We start from the raw sequence: 17941 nt of genomic DNA, 5'->3' as shown, positions 1-17941 counted from the left end.
TCTCTTGTCTGTTTTGTTTTGGTTTTTTGGCTTGTTTCTTTCGTTTTTCCTGGTTTCAAACAGGCTCCCAAAGGGTTCAGTTTCAGTTGACACAGTGTTCCTGGAGCTTGGATGGGATTGATTAAGGAATGTTGCACACAGAATTACAATGCAAACCTCTCTTTATTTCTCCTGGCAGGTATTGCCAAAATACTTCAGAGCTTAATAATGGTTGTGTGAACTGACCCCGTGGTCCTTCCTTTCACCTGTACCTCTCTGGATGTGGGAAGGGAAAACAGGATAAGCCACTGTCTGTTTTTTAACATAAAGGTGCAGTGCAGGATATCTGGGTAGGAGACACACCATCCATTTATGTCATCATCAGCCCCAAATCTCCAAGGAAGTCAGATTTAAATACACAGTGCTGGGGCAGTGGCAAATTGATCTGACCTTAAGATGGTCAGGTAGGGCATGTAATGGATTACAGAGAAGAACCCTGTTTTGTCTAGAAAATAGATTAGGTATCTGTTATCTCTGATTTCTCTTTCTGTTATCATACTTTTTCTCTCACAGCCCCTTCTCCCTTGTGTGAAAGAGAATCCCATTCATACCCTCCCATGTTTCTGCTGTCCCTTTTTATTTAGCTGCTGTCCCTTTTTATCAAGTGGTGACTCACTAGTGGGTCCCTGCCCCTTTTTGTGTTCCCCCACCAAACTCTCATCACAAACACACAGCTGTCTGTATTGGTAAAGCCTTCGTTTTACATGATTCACAAATTCCCATACTGCATCTATTGCTTGAATTGCCACTAATTCCTTTTCTATTGGATTTAGAGTGCATTCCCTTTTAGGTAAGCAAAGCATTTAGTCATAAGGAGGTTCTTCCCACTACCCTGTCAGAACTCATACCCAACATTTCCAGTTTATAATTGCATCCAGACATGAAAAGTTCATTGCCAGGTAATTGCAGAAGTTCTCAGTGTGACAGAGAGATGTTTAATTTTGCTGCAGTAACTGCATTTTTTACTGAAATTATCAAACCTCAGCAAGACCTTTTACTCATGTCACATTAGAGTGACCAACTTTTCCAGGAGTGTCCCCAGCTCAGCCTTGCCCTGGGAAGCAGACATTCCTAGAGGAAAGAAAAACAGTGTTCAGCCTGTTTTTGAGGAGGTGTTTACAGGAAAGCAATATGGATCTGTCAGCCTCCTTCCCTGGAGGATGGGGAGATACCTGCAGGAAAAGAATTTGTTCTGGGGCTCCTCTGTCCCAGCCCTTCCTGCAGAGCCAGGTGTGGTTGCAGAATACACTCTCCCTGGAAGTTCTGAAATGAGATCCCCAAAGGAGGCGACTCATTCAGATTATTCTGGTTGCAGGTGAATTAATGATTTATTTGTCAAGTTCACTTTTTTTTGTTGTTGTTGTTTGGTTTTTTTATTGTAAATGATACAGCTGAAGCCATCTGGTTACAACAACATCAGAGCTAGAGCATACTGTTCATAAACCTCCCACTGACATCCTCCCCTCCCCAGATCTGAAATGTAATTCAAGTTAACTCACAATCTGTGGCATGTGTTGTTACTGCAGGGATGTCCATGCCAGTTGAACAGTTGGAGACTTGAATTCCACGAGGAGATGGCATATTTATCAAAACAATATTTCAGAGAGACATTTTTACCAGGTCTTGTCAACTCCAGCTTAGCTACCACAGGTCAGAATTCAGCTTGGAACCTGGTGCTCGTGCTCGTAATTCCTTCTCTTCCCCCTCTTCAAGGGTGTTACAGAGAGACATTTCATCCCTGTGTGCAATCTTTCATCTGCTTCCTTCTCCTTATTATCTCCTTGCTCTTGCTTCCTCTGCTTGCTTTTGTGCTGACCTGGGAGGGTTGCAGCCTTCATCTGGGCATGGGGAGGGGAGCTGGGAAGGAGAAACCTCACTGGATCCTGACCTCTTCCTGCAGCCCTCGGATGTGGGTATGCCCTGTACCCAGAAGCAGGCAGCTCTCTCTTGACAATCCAAACACCAAATGTTTTTTTCCTGGCCAAAAGATTCCTTTCTGGCTGCCCCTTGGGCTTTGTTATAACAGACTCAGATTCTATTGAGGTATTTTTCTTATTGTGTGAGTTTTTCCAGATGAAAGGAAGCAGCTTGTCTGCTTACCAGGAGAACAAACAGCAGAGTGGGGAGAGCTGCTGTGCTTTGAAACTCTCTCTGGCTTTGTTCTGGTTTTCATACTGCTGTTAAGGACACAATACTCTCTCTACTTTTTCCTTTTTTTCTTTTTTTTTTTTTTTTTTTTTTTTCCTTGAAGGAGCCCAAGGTATTTATTTATTTATTTATGTTTAAAACACCATTTCAGGTTTCTCAACTTCTGTGCAATTAAGTGCAAAAGGCTTTGCTGAAATAATTATCCTGTTCAGTCAGCTTGGGCCATGCAGTTTTTCTTTCTCCCATGACTGCCATTTAACTTGTGTTGCAGAATTTCTTAACTCATTTCTAATGACTTTTCTTGGTTAATCTAATATAAAACTATTATAAAGGGGTGTCTTTTTTTTTTTTTTTTTTTCCTTTTTTGACCTGCTGCCCACTTGGATTTTTGGCTGCAATTCCAGCCACATGCTGCAGCTGATTTTGCTTTGGCAATTCTGGTTTCTTGTGTATGTTACATTTAAAGTTAACTTTAAAACTGCCAGAGGTGCTACTGATGGATGCACAGCAAGGAGAGGGTAGGGCAGGAGAGTGCCAGCTTGATCTGCACAGGCAGATAATGGGCAAAAGAAACTGGGAAACATCTGGAAGGAAAAAAAAAACCCATGAAAGAGTTGGGAAAATAAAAATGCAGTGACCTGAAAGGCTTCTGGAAAATAAATATGGGAAAAAAAAAGGCAGGAGTGGTTCAGCATAGGAGGCGGCCTTTTAGTCCAGTTGAAGTTTGCTGGGCAGAGTGCAAGCAAGTAAATTCAGTTGAGTTTTGGGTTGGATTTTGCATCTTGTTCCTGCTTGGTATTTAAGGCTTTGGCTTTGAGACTGAATTATTAAAATCACTTGAGGAAATGCATTAATTGATGGAGTAAGTTGGGAAAGGATTGAGAGAGAATTGCAATTATTCCATCAAATTACAAAAAGTCACAGTCAGGAGAGGTATAAAACATAGAGCTCTTCTTTGAATAATTGAAAAGTATCAATGGCTCAAAAAAAAAAACCCTATTAGTTAATCGAGATAGTGGAAGATAAAGCTGGATGGGAACTGGAACACTTCCCTCAGCCCTCCAGAAGAGAGAAATGATACTCTGTGTAATGCTGGAGTATTTTTCTCTAATCTGAATGCAGGAATGTTGCTTGGAGCTCTGCTATTGGGTAACCAAGCAGGAATTGAAGAGAAAATCGTTGACTTTTGCCACTGGGGAGCAGTGTTGAGGACAAGAACCCTTCAGATGTTTGTTACTGAGCTGCTAATGAAACTTTCTGAGGCTTTGAAATAGCCAGAGGTTGCACATCCTAGGAGTAGTGGGATGAAAACCAACAAATGAAAAACCCATTTTTGAGCTGTTGTTGCACTTCTGGAAAACTCCTGGCAGATGCAGAGGTTATCCCTGGGCATTTCTGAATCATTTAAAGCCTGCTAGAGAAAAACACTTTATCTAACAGGGATCTGGTTCCAGCACAGGGGGAGGTGGGTGTGTGGGTCCTCGATATTTAATACATGGCATTCCAGAGAGTGAGGTCCTTGCGTGGATGTCTGCACACCTACTCCTTCCTGGAATGCTTTTTATCTGCTTTTTTTCCTCTTAAAATTATAAGATGAAGCAGTATAAGTATCAACTTGCATCTCGTAGCTGGGTTGGGTCCTTTTTTTCCTCTTTATGCCTATTTCTACTTCACTCTCATGGTAGGACTCCCAAGGTTTTGGTTTCTTCTATATTTTGGATTAGGAGACCTTCACACTGTTGGTTCTGGTTGGTGCTGCATTGCAGTTTGTCTGCACTTCCTTTCTTTCCCACTCTTAACTTTTTTTCCCTCCTCTAGGCAGGTGGCATTTGCAAAATTATTGCTTATTACTGAATTTTTGCCAAACAACAAGATGCTCAACAAAAAGAGATGAACAGGATGTTGAATTTTTGAGTCTGTGGCCAGGTTAGAGCTCACAGCCAGCTCTGTTGGAGGCTTGTCAGGGTTTCACCCTCATTGCAAGGACAACCCAGCCTGTGCTTTTTGTGGCCAGTGATGAGAGAGCTGGCAGACTGGAAGTTTTTATATTGTCTGTCTTGGTGGGTTTGGGGAAGTTGGCTTCCAGCCTGTGTGCTGTACAGCAAGGAGACAGCAAACTTGGGTGAGATTATTGCTGTGTCTCACTGTCCTGGTGGGAGGGTTGGAATTCCAGTGTTCTGTAAGGGTGTGAGCCCCCACCAGCAGCCTCCAAGGTAAGTTTGTCTTCAGAACAGAGCATTTTCAGTTGGAAGGGACCCACACCAATCATCTAGGACAGCTGCCTGCATCTCTGTGCAGCTGAGATGCAAATATTTTGTTGGACAATTGCTTCTACCCCTGTGGGCTGCCAGGAATTGGGTTCACACACTTTACATGCTCTTTGTGAGGCTCTGCTGGGGACCAGGCAAGTCTCTCCATCCCTTGCAGTCACTGCCTGCAACTGTAAAACATTCAGGCATAAAGGAGCAGGAGCTCTTCGATGGGTGGCAATAATTTCTCAAGAGGATGTGAAATTAAAAGTCCTTTTCTTTCTTCTCTTTTGCCTGGTGTGATTTTACTTCTAACTCGGATTCTCCTGAATTCAAAACAAAACCAACAAAGGAATGAAAAATAAACCACCTTGCAGATTTGATTTCTAATGTGATGTGCCAGATGGTAAAACCTGAATTAGGTAGCAGGCATTACTTAGCTGGGGCCTGTAAACAAAATGTAGCTCTTTAATGAGCTAGATTTATTTCTAGGTGCTGAAGCCTCAAAAGACAAGAGAAAGAGAGAAACATCTCACATATGGTAAATGTTTAAATAAGCCTTTTCCTTCCTTTCAGCACCACAGCAATAACTCCATCCCATTCCAGAGCTGCTGGGACTTCCAAAACACATCATTCCACGAGGTTATAATTTTTTTGGGTGCTTTAGCGTGGCGTGAAGCTGGGCTGTCAGGACATAAGTGGTGTTTTTGTTACACTGATGAGCAGTTTGCTTTTTGAATCCTGTCTGTATACCTGACAGTGCAGTTCTCCAAAATTAAATCAGAACAAATGCCTTTTCACCTGATGCTCGTGCAGCAGCACAGCTTTTCTTTGGAACTGCTCTTGTGGCTGTGATGATGCAGAGTGGTTGATAGCTACAGGGGGATATTTGCAGTGTCAGTGGCTGATGGGCACCAGCCTGGAGATGAAATGCTGGGGATTTAAAAGCTGCAGCTGTTTTGAGTAGTGGCTCCAGTTGTGTTTTCCTCTCCTGCCCCCAGCACTGACACCTCGTGCTTCTCAGTGCTGTGTTCTTTGCCTGCAGCACGTGGAGAGGAACTTCTCAGGCTTCCTGGCTGCTGTGAGCAGACTTTGCTCTTTGGTGAACAGTCACTAGGTATTTAAAATAATGTGTTACTACCTTCCTGCTAATATTTGAAACCTTTGGCTTTGTGTGATACACCCACAGGCTTTTTTGTAGGCTTCTGTGAAATAGGAATGTAAAGAGAACAGGCTTTAGAAATGGTGGGAGGAAAGCTTGATGCATCAGAAAAGAGGTAGGATGTGTTTAACAATATGACTTTATTTTTCAGAGCTCTTCTATTTAAAAAACAAAACAAAACAAAAAACCCAGCCTCAACACTTCAAAGCTTTACTATCTTACAACTCTCAGAGTCTTACCAGAAATGCTTTGCTTTAGTAGCCAGATGGTCTGTTCAAGACAGGGGTCTGAAAACATGATCAGTTTTGACACTCAGGGGTCCCACCACTGGTAATCTCAGCAGAAAGCTGTGCCCAGGCTGGGGCTTCATGTTTATTCCTGATTTGTCAGCATGGGAGATTTGGGGCCACTTGAATTGCCCCTCCCTCTGCTCATGCTGTTCCTGGCACTGGGTGCATGGCTCGAGAGCTGCCAAGAAAAAATTGGGCCAGTACCTTGTTTTCCAAGGTTTATTGGATGGTGCAAGCATGCTGTAATGTCACATCTTGTGGTCAAAGAGTTCTAAGCAATTTTAACCTCAGCTTCCACCTCTTTTCCAAGCCTCATTCCCGAAATAGAAATAAAGAAATTGCAGAGGAGATCAAGCCCACCCTTTTACTCATGAAAATGCAAATGGGAAGTTGTGTCTTCTGAGACCTGCTTATCCTCTTTTGGTGCTTTAGGGATGAAATAGCTCTCTTCCAAGTAGATGAAGAGGGATGTTTTTCCCAAATTCAGTTCCATCCCTAGGTACAAATAACCCTGTGTAACAGAAATAGACCCCAAAATGAGGAGGCTTCATAAAATGGTAGCTAGGGGGGGGATTTCTGCCATCAGCACCTATTAACCACGAGCTTGTCCCTGTTGTCTCAGATCAACCATAGAAATAGATCCCAGCCACGATTTCTTTTTGTTGGGCTTTTCTTCAAGAATTATTTCAAAAGGAGCCAGAAGATACGATCTGACACATCCTGCATTCCAAGAAGATTATTTTAAAATTGGGTTCAGACCTCTTTATTGGCAGTAACTTCTCCCCAGGACATGTGGAAAGCAGGTTACAGTCTACAAAGGAAAAAGCTGTGGATCTTCAGGTTCCTTGCTGTAGCCTGAGATGTTGGGAGGACGTGGGTTAATCCACAGGAGTCACTCAAATCAGTGTTTTCCAGCTCACTTACTGGTGTGTGTTGTCACTTCAGAGCTTGCTTCTGTTTGTTTTCACTACACAGGGAGGCAAAGTTTCCAGTACAAAGTTTCCAAAACTGTTGATAAAATTCAGCTGGTTTTAGGGCTGAGGAGGAGGAGTGGTAGAAAGAAACTCACTGGGCAGCTTTTACTGCCTGTCATTGATAATGGTGTGAGAGGACTGATAGCTGCTCAGAAAGCCTTTCACTCGTGTCCATTTTTTTTTTTTCCAGGTCCTACTATAATAGGTAATTAAAGTGTACTAATTGAATTAAGATCCCATCTGTCTGAGTTCAACAAGCCAACAAATCCCATAATTAAGATATCATGTTTGCTATAACAGGCTGCAAACACAGAGCTGGCCACCAGTTTTACAAGCAAATATCTGTCCTCCCATGCCAGAGCATCCAGTGGGCTGAAGGGATCCAAACCAAATCTGCAAGGTAAGCAGCACTTGCTGGTGGGATACCAGATTTAAGGCTGTTCTGCTGCTTCTGACAGCTGAAGAAAATGCCAGGTTGAGTTGGGCACAATTGTTAAGCACTCAAAGGTAGAAATGTTGACTCTGTACTGGGTCTGATCACTCTCTCTGTGGGTGATGTCTGATGTTGGAGACAAGGGGAACACAGACATTAAAATTGGTGTCTTTGGGCTGCAGTTTTGAAAGGCTTCTAAAGCACCAGTGTATCCTCAAAAAGATCAGACACAGGAGGCTCCTGGACTGCTCTGCCATGGGTTATCTTCGTTATTTAACCATCAGTCCTGTGTGCATATAGAGTCTGTTGAGGAATCTCCTTTCAGACACCACGTCTTCGCTGGATTTGTTGTTGGGAATGTAGTTTGCTGAGCAAGACTTAAATTTCAGAGCCCCTGTGCCTGAAACTAAGAATTTCCTTCTAGTTTTGGGTTGCTTTGCCCACAGCACCCTTTCCCAGGAGATGGCTTTTAACCCAAGAACCTGAAACTCTCAGTTTGTAGCTGTTTCTCTACATTTCCTCATCAGTCTTCTGAAACTGTGTCAGGATGCTTTAAAATTTGGGAGGACAAGTAGGCACAGCTCTGTAGGTCCCTCTTTACACTTGGGGCAAAAAACTGTACTGGGGGACCAGGACAGGCATGAGGCTGTTGGGTCTTCCAGAAGGATTAGCAGAAGTTGGGGATAAAATTCTACAGATCTGTGCCTAAGCCACAAGCATGGCCTTGATGGTGCAATGCTTTGGGTAGATGGCAGCAGATAATTGATTTTTTTTTTTTTTTTCTTCCCCCTTATGGGAAAATTTCCCAGTAAGGAGGCTGGATGAAAGTGGGTGCTTCTCAATACACTTTGAAAGCTGAAAGATATCTGCCAGGGATCAGGAAAGGCTGGCAGGTGGAAAACACACCAGCACTCCCTTCTCCCTGCCTCTGCCCTGGATGTGGCACCTTTCTGTTCCCTGTGTTGCTGACACTGGCTCTGGGGTGTTTGTGCAGCAGCAGCACAAAATCCAGAGTTTCCTAAAGCATGGGGGTGGGTGAGACACTGACCTCAGTCCCAGCAGCTTTGTACCTTTTCCACCAAAACACTGCACAAAGCTACAAGAGCCAGGAGGATTCTGCAGCTCAAGAGCACATAAGTAAAACCTGAATTATTTAACATATTTTTTAGTGCAAGCAGGTGTGGGGTCTGAAGCAGTTTGAGTTGGGAATTCTCTGCAGAGGAGTTAAGGTCTGGTGGGATTTGAAAGAGCTGGACAAGTTTTCCATTCCTGTCCTCTTGCTGCTGCTTGACAGCCTTTCCCTTGTTTGGTTTTTTGGTTTTTTTTTTTAGCTCTGAATTCTCGTTTTTCTTGTGTTTTCCATCCCCTCTAACTTCCCCCTCTTCCTTCACCTGTGGATGCTGCTGTAACGATCTGGTGAGCACTGACAGCACCACGGTACCAGTGATGTGGCCTCTTCATCCCTGGGGACCTGGCAGCCTCCTGCAGGCACTGAAGCTCAGACCCTCCTGAGCAGCCAGATGCTCCTTCAGCTGGAAACTGAGCCACCCAGGCTTCCACAAGGCTTGGCAGGAGGCAAAAAGCTGGCTTTGGAGTTGGCTTTGTTAGATTGGGTTTGCTTTGTGTGCCTGGGTGGGTTTTGGTGCGTTTTATTCAGGTTTGGAAATTGAATTTTAGTGGGTTGAGAAGATGAGAGGTGGGGGGGTTGCAAAGCTGTGTGAGCACTGAAGCAGAGTGCCCTTCATGCTGAAAGCAGAGGACAGGGATGGATGCACAGAGGTGGCTCGGGCAGCTCCACTGTGAGCCACATCTGAGTGGATTTGTACCAATATTCCCTTAAAATCTCCTTGTTGCTCTGAAATCTCTCCCCCCATCCATTTTCTTCAGGCACTTGGGACCACGTGCATGAGCAGTACACAGACCCTGTTCTCCTCCATGATCTGCTCAGCTCCATCTCGCCCTGATTTTATTTTTCCTTCAGCCTTTGGTGCTGGTTCATCTGCAAATCTGCAGCTCAGGGCTGTGCCACCATCTGCCCCAGCTCTGCCTGTCCCCCGGGGCAAAAAAAAAAAAACAAAAACCCAACCCAACCCTCCTCTTGTGCGTGCAGGGAATGAGAGCTGGGATTGCAGCCACCCTCGCACCCCAACGCTCTTGAATAATTTTGTGCAACCCGAGTAAGTCAGAATTATCTGTGCAGCCCTTAAATGAGAATATTTCTATTAAAAAATATATAAGCCTTGTTCTTGCACTCAGCTGCTCTTTTCTGTTTGTTTGCCACCTAACAAGAGAAGAGGAAACCCTCAGCAGGATCCCCAGCGCAGCAAACGGGGAACTGCACTGTAAGCAGTGACCTAAGGGGCCTGGAGGGGAAAGGGTTATTGCATTCTCCTCTTTGTGCACAAGGCTTGAGGAAAGAAAACATTTGGGTAACAGATGGGTGCTCTGGTAGGTCTGGAAACCTCTCAGGCAAAAGTAAATCCTTCCTTCCCACCAGGAGGTTCAGGCCTTATTCTGTGGAACAGCATGTACGAGCTGAGCTCCCCTAAGGGAGCAGATTGCCCTATTCCTCCAGCACTTGGCTGGGTGCACTCAACAGCAAAGCAACCTCATTGCTAAACCCTCAAGCTCTGTCCCTTCAGCCAATGCAGTGTTTGATGCTCTCAGGTAGGTGAGGGGTTTGGGGGGGATGCCACAGCTCCCTCCCGGGCTGGAGAAAGAAACTGATGGGCGAGCGGCTGTTGTGGTGATGTGACAGGCCCCGTTTTCAGCTGCTTTCTGGGTGAGCAGTGCACTCTGCCATTAATTGGAGGGAAAACAATCAGAGACCTGCTGCTTTTGGAGTTTGTTGAAAGCACAGGAAGATGGGGAAATGTTGGTGTTTATGCAACAGCAGCTGGTGCTAAGCTCTGGCAGGGGAGAGGGAGGAGGAGGAGGGGAAACGGTTGTATTTGGGTTCTGGGTCTAATTGGCAAAACTGTAATAATTCTTAGATCAAATACATGATGCATTCAGCCCACTTGCGTTTTTTATTCTGCTGCGTGTAATAACAAGTCATAACACTGGGGATTTCATGAATAATCATTTCTGCTTGCCTCCCTTTTCAGTGGAGGATTTCCAGAGTGCTTGATGATCGTGCAGTCTCACTCCATGCCCAGAAGGCAAATGAATATTATCTTTATAAAGAGAGATAAAGGCAGACTAGACAAAGGCCTGGAATAACTTGGTTAAGTTTATCAGAAAAGCCAATATCACAATCAGGATTTATGCCCAGGAAATAAGAATCTTCAGCCACTCAGAGAATGAGACGTCTGCCCTTAGCACAGCTTGCACTGCAGAACGGCTGCAAGGAGAAGAAACTCTTCCCTTAGCAAAGGAAAAATGAGTGGGACCCTGGGCACCTGCCCTGCCCCAGCCCTGCTGCTTGACCCATCCTGAGATCTGTGTTCAGTGTGAGGCACTGGCCACAACAACAAAATGGGATCCAAAGTTGCTTTTGTGTGCCCAGAAGAGCAGGAGGACCTCGATGCAGCCAGGAGCTACCTATGGCTATTGGAGTGGGGGATTGCAGCCATAAAGGCTTGGCTGTCTCACGAGGCCTCATTAAAGTCTAATAATCTCTATAAAGATGCAGCACTGCACATACACAGCAGCCCTGGGCCAGCTGAGCTAACGCTCAGCGAAGGCTCTATTAGCCATTTGATAGTTTGGGCATGAAACTCTTAGGATGTGTTTATTTGTGTTGTGAAAGCACTTAGGGCAGGATTCCTCCTTGGGGCTCAACCTGGGTAACTTTCAGGAACAACAGGGCCAGGCTTGTCCCGGGCAAGAAATGTTCCAGGAGCTGTGACATTGCTGCCAACCCACGGAGCTGTGCTGGAGCCTTCTGGGGGGATGCAAAAAAAGCAGGAGCAACAAAACCGTGTGTGCTTTGAGCTGCCAGGGACCTCCAAGCAGCACACTCTGCACTCACCCAGCTGCAGGAACTTCAGCATGGCCAGCCCAAAAAGTTCCTAAAATTTGAGTCAGATCATAAAGTGAGCTGGATGTAGACATCATGAAATGTAATGCAGATTGAGACTTATATTTGTGTTTTGACATCTAAGCCTCTAGAAATCCCATTTTCTTAGGGTTGGGGTTTTTTTTCTGTGATTAAGCTGATTGTTTTCCTGGAAGCTGAAGTTCTGGAGTAGCTACAATAGCTGCTGCTCTGGGAACTCCTCCAAATATTTCCAAGTTCTGGTGAAAACCTCAAAGGTTGGCAACTCTGCAATGTCAAATTCTCACATCAAGGAGGGCTCCTGTGGCAACAACCTTTTGTTGCTCGTGAATTTATACTGAAGCTTTTCATAACAAACTTCCTTCTTCTTTGAGATCTTGGCATCTATCTGGAACCTGCTAAAAATGTTTGTTTGAGGGGAAAAAACCAAACCAAACCTGCCTGACCCTGAGGTGAGGAAAACTGATGCCTTGAAGCTGTCATAGTTGTGAGAAGGGTCTGGTTGTGCCAGCCTTACATTAAATTGCACCTTCCTGTGAGATTTGTCCTTTCTGAAATCCTGGAGCAATGCATTAGCACATTTTGGAGGTGATAGCTGGCCACAAGAGTCTGGGTTTTTGGATATGGTAAGTAGGAAACTGTAGAAAAACAAGTTCTGATTGATTGGAAGATTACAAAGAGTGAGGAAGTCCCAGGGACCTCCAGAGAGAGGTATTTGGGTTTCTTTGAGGTTGCTGATTCCAAATTATTTGTTAAGATACAGGGCAAAATGAGTAGTGGAATGCTTGGGCTGGGCAGAGTTGAGAATTACTCAAATATTTATTTAAGAAGATGGTGAAAGTCTCATCACTTAAAGCCAGAGGAGGCAGAAGAGCTGGAAGCCACCACCCTGGGGTGGAGAGAGGTGTTGGGACTGGGGAGAAGCATCAGGCTCTCAACAAATCCTTTGGCTCCTGATTATTTTTGGTCCTGACTCATCTAATCCTCATCCTGGGGACCCCGGATCGAGTGGTCCCCACCAGCCTTAATAAGAGCAATTAATGGCTGGGGGCTGCTGATTGACTTCTGGAGGGTTCTGGGAAGCCAGTTTCTAACTGTGCAGGAGCACAGGTTGGGCTCGGCTGGGAGGCTCATGAAATTTAAATTAGGAAGATTTTGTGGGGAAGAGGAGAAAGTATTAACAAACTAAAGAGAGCTAATTACTGGAGATGGAGAACATGGGCTGTGTGGTTGTAGATGACAGCAGTAAGTGGTTCCCATCAGGGCTTTTCCTGCTTTGGAGACAGAGATTGGCTGTCCACTGGGTTATCAGAGATGATGAGAGGTTGCATTTTAGAAATGGAGAGAGGCTCTAATTGCAAAAATGCCTGTGAATAATTCTGTGGCACTTTGCTGAACCCTGGTGCCACCGAGGACTTTTGAAGTCTGCTTTCCACTGTCATTATTTGCTGCTTCCTTTGTAATGAACTTTTGCAACTCCTGGAACTTCATTTGGATAAATTTTTAGCTCCCCACCCCCAAATCTGTTTTGGTTTGGTTTTGTGGTTTGTTTTCTGTTGGGTTTTGTTGGTTTTTTTTTTTTTTTTTTTTGTCCACCTCCTAATGGAGATAGAAATTGAACCTTGGCTCCTTGTGTAATATCCCAGCAGAGGCAGTCACAGGGGTTGAACTCCTCCTCCAAGAGCCAGAAACAACTCCATGGCCAAGCTCCAGCAACACCCCACAAAGCAACCAACCACGAGGAAGAAGTGGATGCCCTCAAGTACACCTTGACCTCATCTCTACCAAGGGAGACTTCACCAAATGAGTCGGTGCAAGGCTCTCCCTGTAGCAGGGGGTGAGATGGGTTTAGGGTGTGGGGCTTTTTATTTTTTTTTCTCTGGGATCCTTAGCCCTCCAGCTCAGGGAAATCTCTCTTTCTGAGCTCAGGTTGTGAGTCCTCTAGCAGGAATTCTCTTCTCCCAAGCCCGAATAATGGCCCATCCTGGTCTCCTAGTAACTGCAGCTGCCACATCACTTTTGACAATGGAGCATCCTTTGTAGCCTGGTTCTCTGCTCCCGCTGCCTGCTCTGTTTCTTCAAATGGCAATTGTCTGAAATTTCTGCAAATGAGCAACTTTTGTGTGTGCTGGGTTTGTTTGGTTTTGTTTTTTGGTTTTTTTTGTCTGTGCTGGCAGGAAGGGGCTGAACATGCCTTTTTGTGTTTCCTTCCTTAAAGCAACCCACTGGGGAATAGAATTTTGTGAGATAGCTCCTGGTAGGGTTGTTTCTGTGTGTGTCCCCCCCGCCCTCCAGTACCAAATATTGCTCCTGTTATTTTTTTGAAACCAAGCTCTCCGAGCATTTTAAACTTTCTGTTCTGGGAGTAAAAGTCTTCTCATTGATTATTGCACTAAAAGGTTTTTCTTTGCTCGATGGATTTTTTTTTCAAACTGGCCTCTGTTTCGGTGTAAAAGTGCCCATAATGAAACTTTGCCAGCAGCCAGCAATTCTCTCTCCAAGGTGGAAAGAAGGAATTCGATTTGTGAAAACTTAAAGTATGAAACCTGCTCTGCTGGCAGTGCCCATCCTGAAACTCAGCTGAGCTTTTCTTGGCATAAGGGGGCTTGGCATCATTGGAGGTGTCCTGGTGCTCTGGATATGAGGAGTTTTGGGGTGGGAGGAGTTGAGAAGCTGCTTTTTAAATTTTTCTCTAGAGGAGGGAATAATTCTGCATAAACAGGAGCCCCGAGTTTGGGTGTGTGGGGAGGGGGAGGAGATTGGGAATACCCAGGTGGACAAACCAAGGATATTGGTGAAAGTCCAAGTGCTGGCAGTCCCCAAGGCTGGATTTATTAGAGGGACAAGTTCAGATGCATCTGAAAGGAGACAGATTCAGGCGTGGGTTGTGGCCATGCTCTGTGCCTCCTTCACACCCCCACCACTTTATTTCCCTTCTCTTGCAAGGAGACTGAGACCTCTGTCAGGAAAAACACTTGACCTGCCTCAGTGCCACCGAGAAAACTTTATTCTCTCTCTTAAAGGACAACGTTATTGGGTTTGGGTTTTTGGTGGTGTTGTTGTGTTGCTTTTGTTTTTTGTTGTGTTGGTTTTTTGTTTGTTTTTTTTTTTTTTGGTTGGTTGTTTTTTTTTAAAGTAAAATGCTACAGTCAGAGCTCCACTTCACACATCCATCTGCACCTTTGGACCGGGGCAGGGAGCTGGGTGAGGATGGGAGGGGGTGCAGTGGTGGGGAGCAGGGCTGAGCTGAAGAGGCAAACGTGTGAATCACAGCGTGTCAGGAGGAGCACATGAATCACAGGTTGTGTCAGCAGGTTTGAAGATCCACCAGGATTTCTCAACCGTGGTTCCAAGTCCCCTTGGCACCCTAAGGAGGTCCCTCCCACCCATCCTGACACCTCTTTTCCAGCCCTTTGCATCCCCAGGTGGGAAAGCTCTGGTCTAACTCCCACCACTGCAGAACTTGGATGGGAAGGAGATGATGCAGGTGCCCACGGATGTCCTGCAGCCACGGGGGACATCAGGTGCCTTTCACACCCCCCACTTCCCCAGGGTCTTCTCCTGGCTGCTTCTGGAGCCCTCTGTGCCTGGTCACCAACTTTTTAGGACCACGTGGCCTAAGTTCAAAGCAAATCCATTATTGCACTGAGCAACTCAAGTCCTGATCATCGTGGCTTTGCGTCCTATTTTCTGTACCCTAGATTCAGTCCCTGCCTTCCCATAACAAGTCTCTAGAGACCACAGATCCAGACCAGGTTCAGTGATACTGGTACCCCAAAAGCCTTAAAATTCCTCCTCTTGACTTTGGGACCTTTTGGGGAAAATGGAAAACTCCTCCTCTTCCTTCTTTGCTTCTGGTTTCTAGGGACCACTGTGCCCCCACCCCTGCTTACAAAACCGTCCCAGTCCCACCCCCCCTCCCCAGCCCGACCCCCCCCAGCACCCTCTCATCACCAGGACATCCTGAGATGGGCAGAGGGCTTCATCCCGAGGGGTAGTAGGGGACATCACTGTGGTAGTTGTAGTCGGGACACACTTTCTGCACCAGCCTGTAGTCTATGCTGTAGAAGGTGATGTAGATGCAGATGACTTTGAAGGGCTTGGAGCAGACCCAGGAGACGTGACTTTGGGTGTGCTCATGGTAGCAGGTCTTAGATGGGTCGTATGTGCAGAGCGTGGTCTTCTTGGCTCGATCCACTTTCTCGTACTCCACGCGGCAGTTGAAGATTTTGGATTCTTTGGCCTCGATGAAGATCTGTTGCTCCAGGTCAAACTCCACTGCCTTGGTGGGGGGGACAAGGCTGACAGAGATATTCCCTTGCCCAGTAGAGTTGTGTCTGAAGAAGACATTGACGGTGCCGTTGCCGTGGTCAACCACCTTCCCGGTGATCAAGAGGTTCAACTTTACTGTCTTGATGTTGGAATAGAAATCTCCCCAGCCAAATATTTTTTTCAGCTTGCCTGAGCCTGACCCCAAGTCCCTCTGTCCCCTGGGATGTGGAACGTGGTCATGCTTGGACAGGTGGTCTAGGATATCCCAGAGCTCCCGTGAGCTGCTCACCAGCTCCAGGAGAGTCACGTTGTGTGGTAAGGTGGGAGTTAAGAGGGACTTGGGAGGGAGCAGCTCTCTGGGCTTCTGTACTTGAGCTCTCTCCTGGCTCTTGCGTTCGTGTTGCTCAGCACCTTTCCCTGATTCGTGGCCAAAGATCACCTGAACAGAGCAATGGGGAAGAATGAGAGATGGGTGATGGGTGCCTGCCCCCCTCCTGGCCCAACCTCCAGAGCCGCCCCACTTCTCCAGGTGTGACCCCAGCCATCCTCTCTCCTTATTTCCCTTTTCTCCTGCCTTTCCTCTCTGCTTCTCTCTGTCGTTCATATTTCCCTTCTGGCTGCAGTTTTCCCCTGCTCTCATTCTCCTCACCTGGTTCCTCAGGGAATGGGTGAGAAGAGCTGGGATGGGTGCAAAGAACCAGGATGGGTGCGTTCTGCTCAGTGATGGTGAAAGCTGGCGGTGGCACCTTGCTTGCACCCAGGGGACCTCTGCAGATGCTGGGCAAAGGGTGCTGTGGGGATGGGTGCCCACCTCACAGCCTTTGCACCAGTCTTGCAGCTGCCAGCGTGTCCCATGGACCCCTCTGCTGACCTCCCAGCTGTGCCACGGGATGGCAGAGGGATGGAGCTGGGAGCAAGGTGGCAGCAGGAGGGACAGCAAAGTGCAGAGGTGAGTTCTCACCCTGGGGAGGTGCCCTTGGCCTCTGAGAGCCACACATGGGCTCCTCAGCCAAATCTGCTTCTGCCAGCATGGGGGGGCTGCCTGGCACCAGCCCCAAAATCAGCACAGATGGAAGGGGGGGGGGGAGGAGGGATGTGGGTACCCAGCGGGCTGGGAAGGTGCCATGGTGGGAGGTGGATGCTCCATCACTCTTGGTGCTGCCCACCGTGACCCCTGGGGTGTCAAGGACTCAGCTGGCAGAGGTGACACTGAGGAAGCTGAGATGGGCCCACGGGTGGTGGTGGGGGGAGGTTGAGCTGCCCCCAGCAGCTCCACCAGGACTGCCTGGGCAGGAGTGGTGGTGGTGCAGAATTTTAGGGTGCTCAGGAGGTCCCTTTACAGCAGCCCTGCCTGCCAGCCCCTGCAAAAAAAAAAAACAAACCCAAATCCCCAAAACAGAAGAAGTTTTTGGACAATTGTTTTGTATAAACGGGTCGCGGTGGGGAGGGGGGGGAGGGTGGACTTCAGGAGGGGGAAAAATTGACTTGGGAAAGATTCCTGGCTGTCAACCTCCCCTGTCCCTGGGGCAGCCCGACCCCCATCCCCTGCACCCCCTTCCCCTCCCCAGCACTCACCAGCAGGGAGATGCTCCTCTGGATGAGGAGGACGATGCAGCTCCGAGGGAGATGCATTTTCCAGCCGGTGCCGCCCGCCTTCGCCGGATCTCAAATTCCGAGATTTTAGGGAGGGAGGGAGGCGGGGGGGGTATTATTTTTGTTGTGGGTTTTTTGGTTTTGTTTTCGGTTTTTTTTTCTTTTTTTCCCTTTTTCTCTCCTTTCTTCCGAACCCAGGGATGTCAGCCAGAGGGGAAGGGGATGTCCCCCTTTAGAAGCTGCTTCCTAAGCTCCCCCCGCCCCGGTCCATGGTGGCTCCGGCGGCTCCCGGACCGGGCGGCGGCTTCACCCGCTGCCTGCTCCTCGCTGCCTTCTTGGAGACTCAATGAAACTCCTCTCCATCCATCCCCTCCTTCTCCCTCCCCTGCCAGGTGTTGGGAGCGGAGCGGCACCCCCCACCGTAACCCTTTGCTGCCTGCAACCCAGCAAACCAACCCAGGGAGGGGGCACCCAAGAGCTGCTGGGGGGTCCCGGGTGGCTCAGCGGGCTCTGGCAGGGGGTGTGGGTCCTTTGGCTGTCGTGCAAAAAGAATCCCCAGAGAGGAGCATCCCGGGCTGGTGGTGGTGAACTGGTACAAAGGCAGCAAATTGAGGTGGGGGGGTGATGAGGGGGGGACCCACCGGGGTCACTGGTTTTTAGAAACTGTTTTGGCACCAGGGGAACAGGCAGGATTGTGGCAATGCCCTCTGCCCCATCATTCAGCTCTTTCCCCATCCTCTTCCCCCCAGTGTGGCCATCAGGAAAAAGCAAAAAGCTTCTG

General features: G+C 47.2%; 1 protein-coding gene across 1 annotated transcript; it reads right to left on the bottom strand.

Annotated features, from left to right (window-relative positions):
• Positions 1-15254: 15254 nt before the first annotated feature.
• Positions 15255-17586, bottom strand: NXPH3 (neurexophilin 3). The gene is made up of 2 exons (XM_071728377.1): positions 17143-17586; positions 15255-16006 (listed from the first exon to the last, which is right to left on the bottom strand). Exons 1-2 carry the CDS (start codon positions 17197-17199, stop codon positions 15278-15280), a joined length of 786 nt encoding a protein of 261 aa, XP_071584478.1. The 5' UTR covers positions 17200-17586; the 3' UTR covers positions 15255-15277.
• Positions 17587-17941: the final 355 nt, after the last annotated feature.

This window comes from Heliangelus exortis, chromosome 29, assembly GCF_036169615.1.
Source record: "Heliangelus exortis chromosome 29, bHelExo1.hap1, whole genome shotgun sequence".
In the NCBI taxonomy this organism is placed as follows: Eukaryota; Metazoa; Chordata; class Aves; order Apodiformes; family Trochilidae; genus Heliangelus; species Heliangelus exortis.
This window is presented reverse-complemented; position numbering and strand designations above follow the sequence as displayed.

Excerpts from the sequence above, each read along its gene's own strand:
- NXPH3 (XM_071728377.1), bottom strand. The coding sequence starts at position 17,199 with ATGCATCTCCCTCGGAGCTGCATCGTCCTCCTCATCCAGAGGAGCATC. Across the intron at positions 16,007-17,142 it reads AGAGGAGCATCTCCCTGCTG|GTGATCTTTGGCCACGAATC; the intron begins GTGAGTGCTGGG and ends TGCTCTGTTCAG.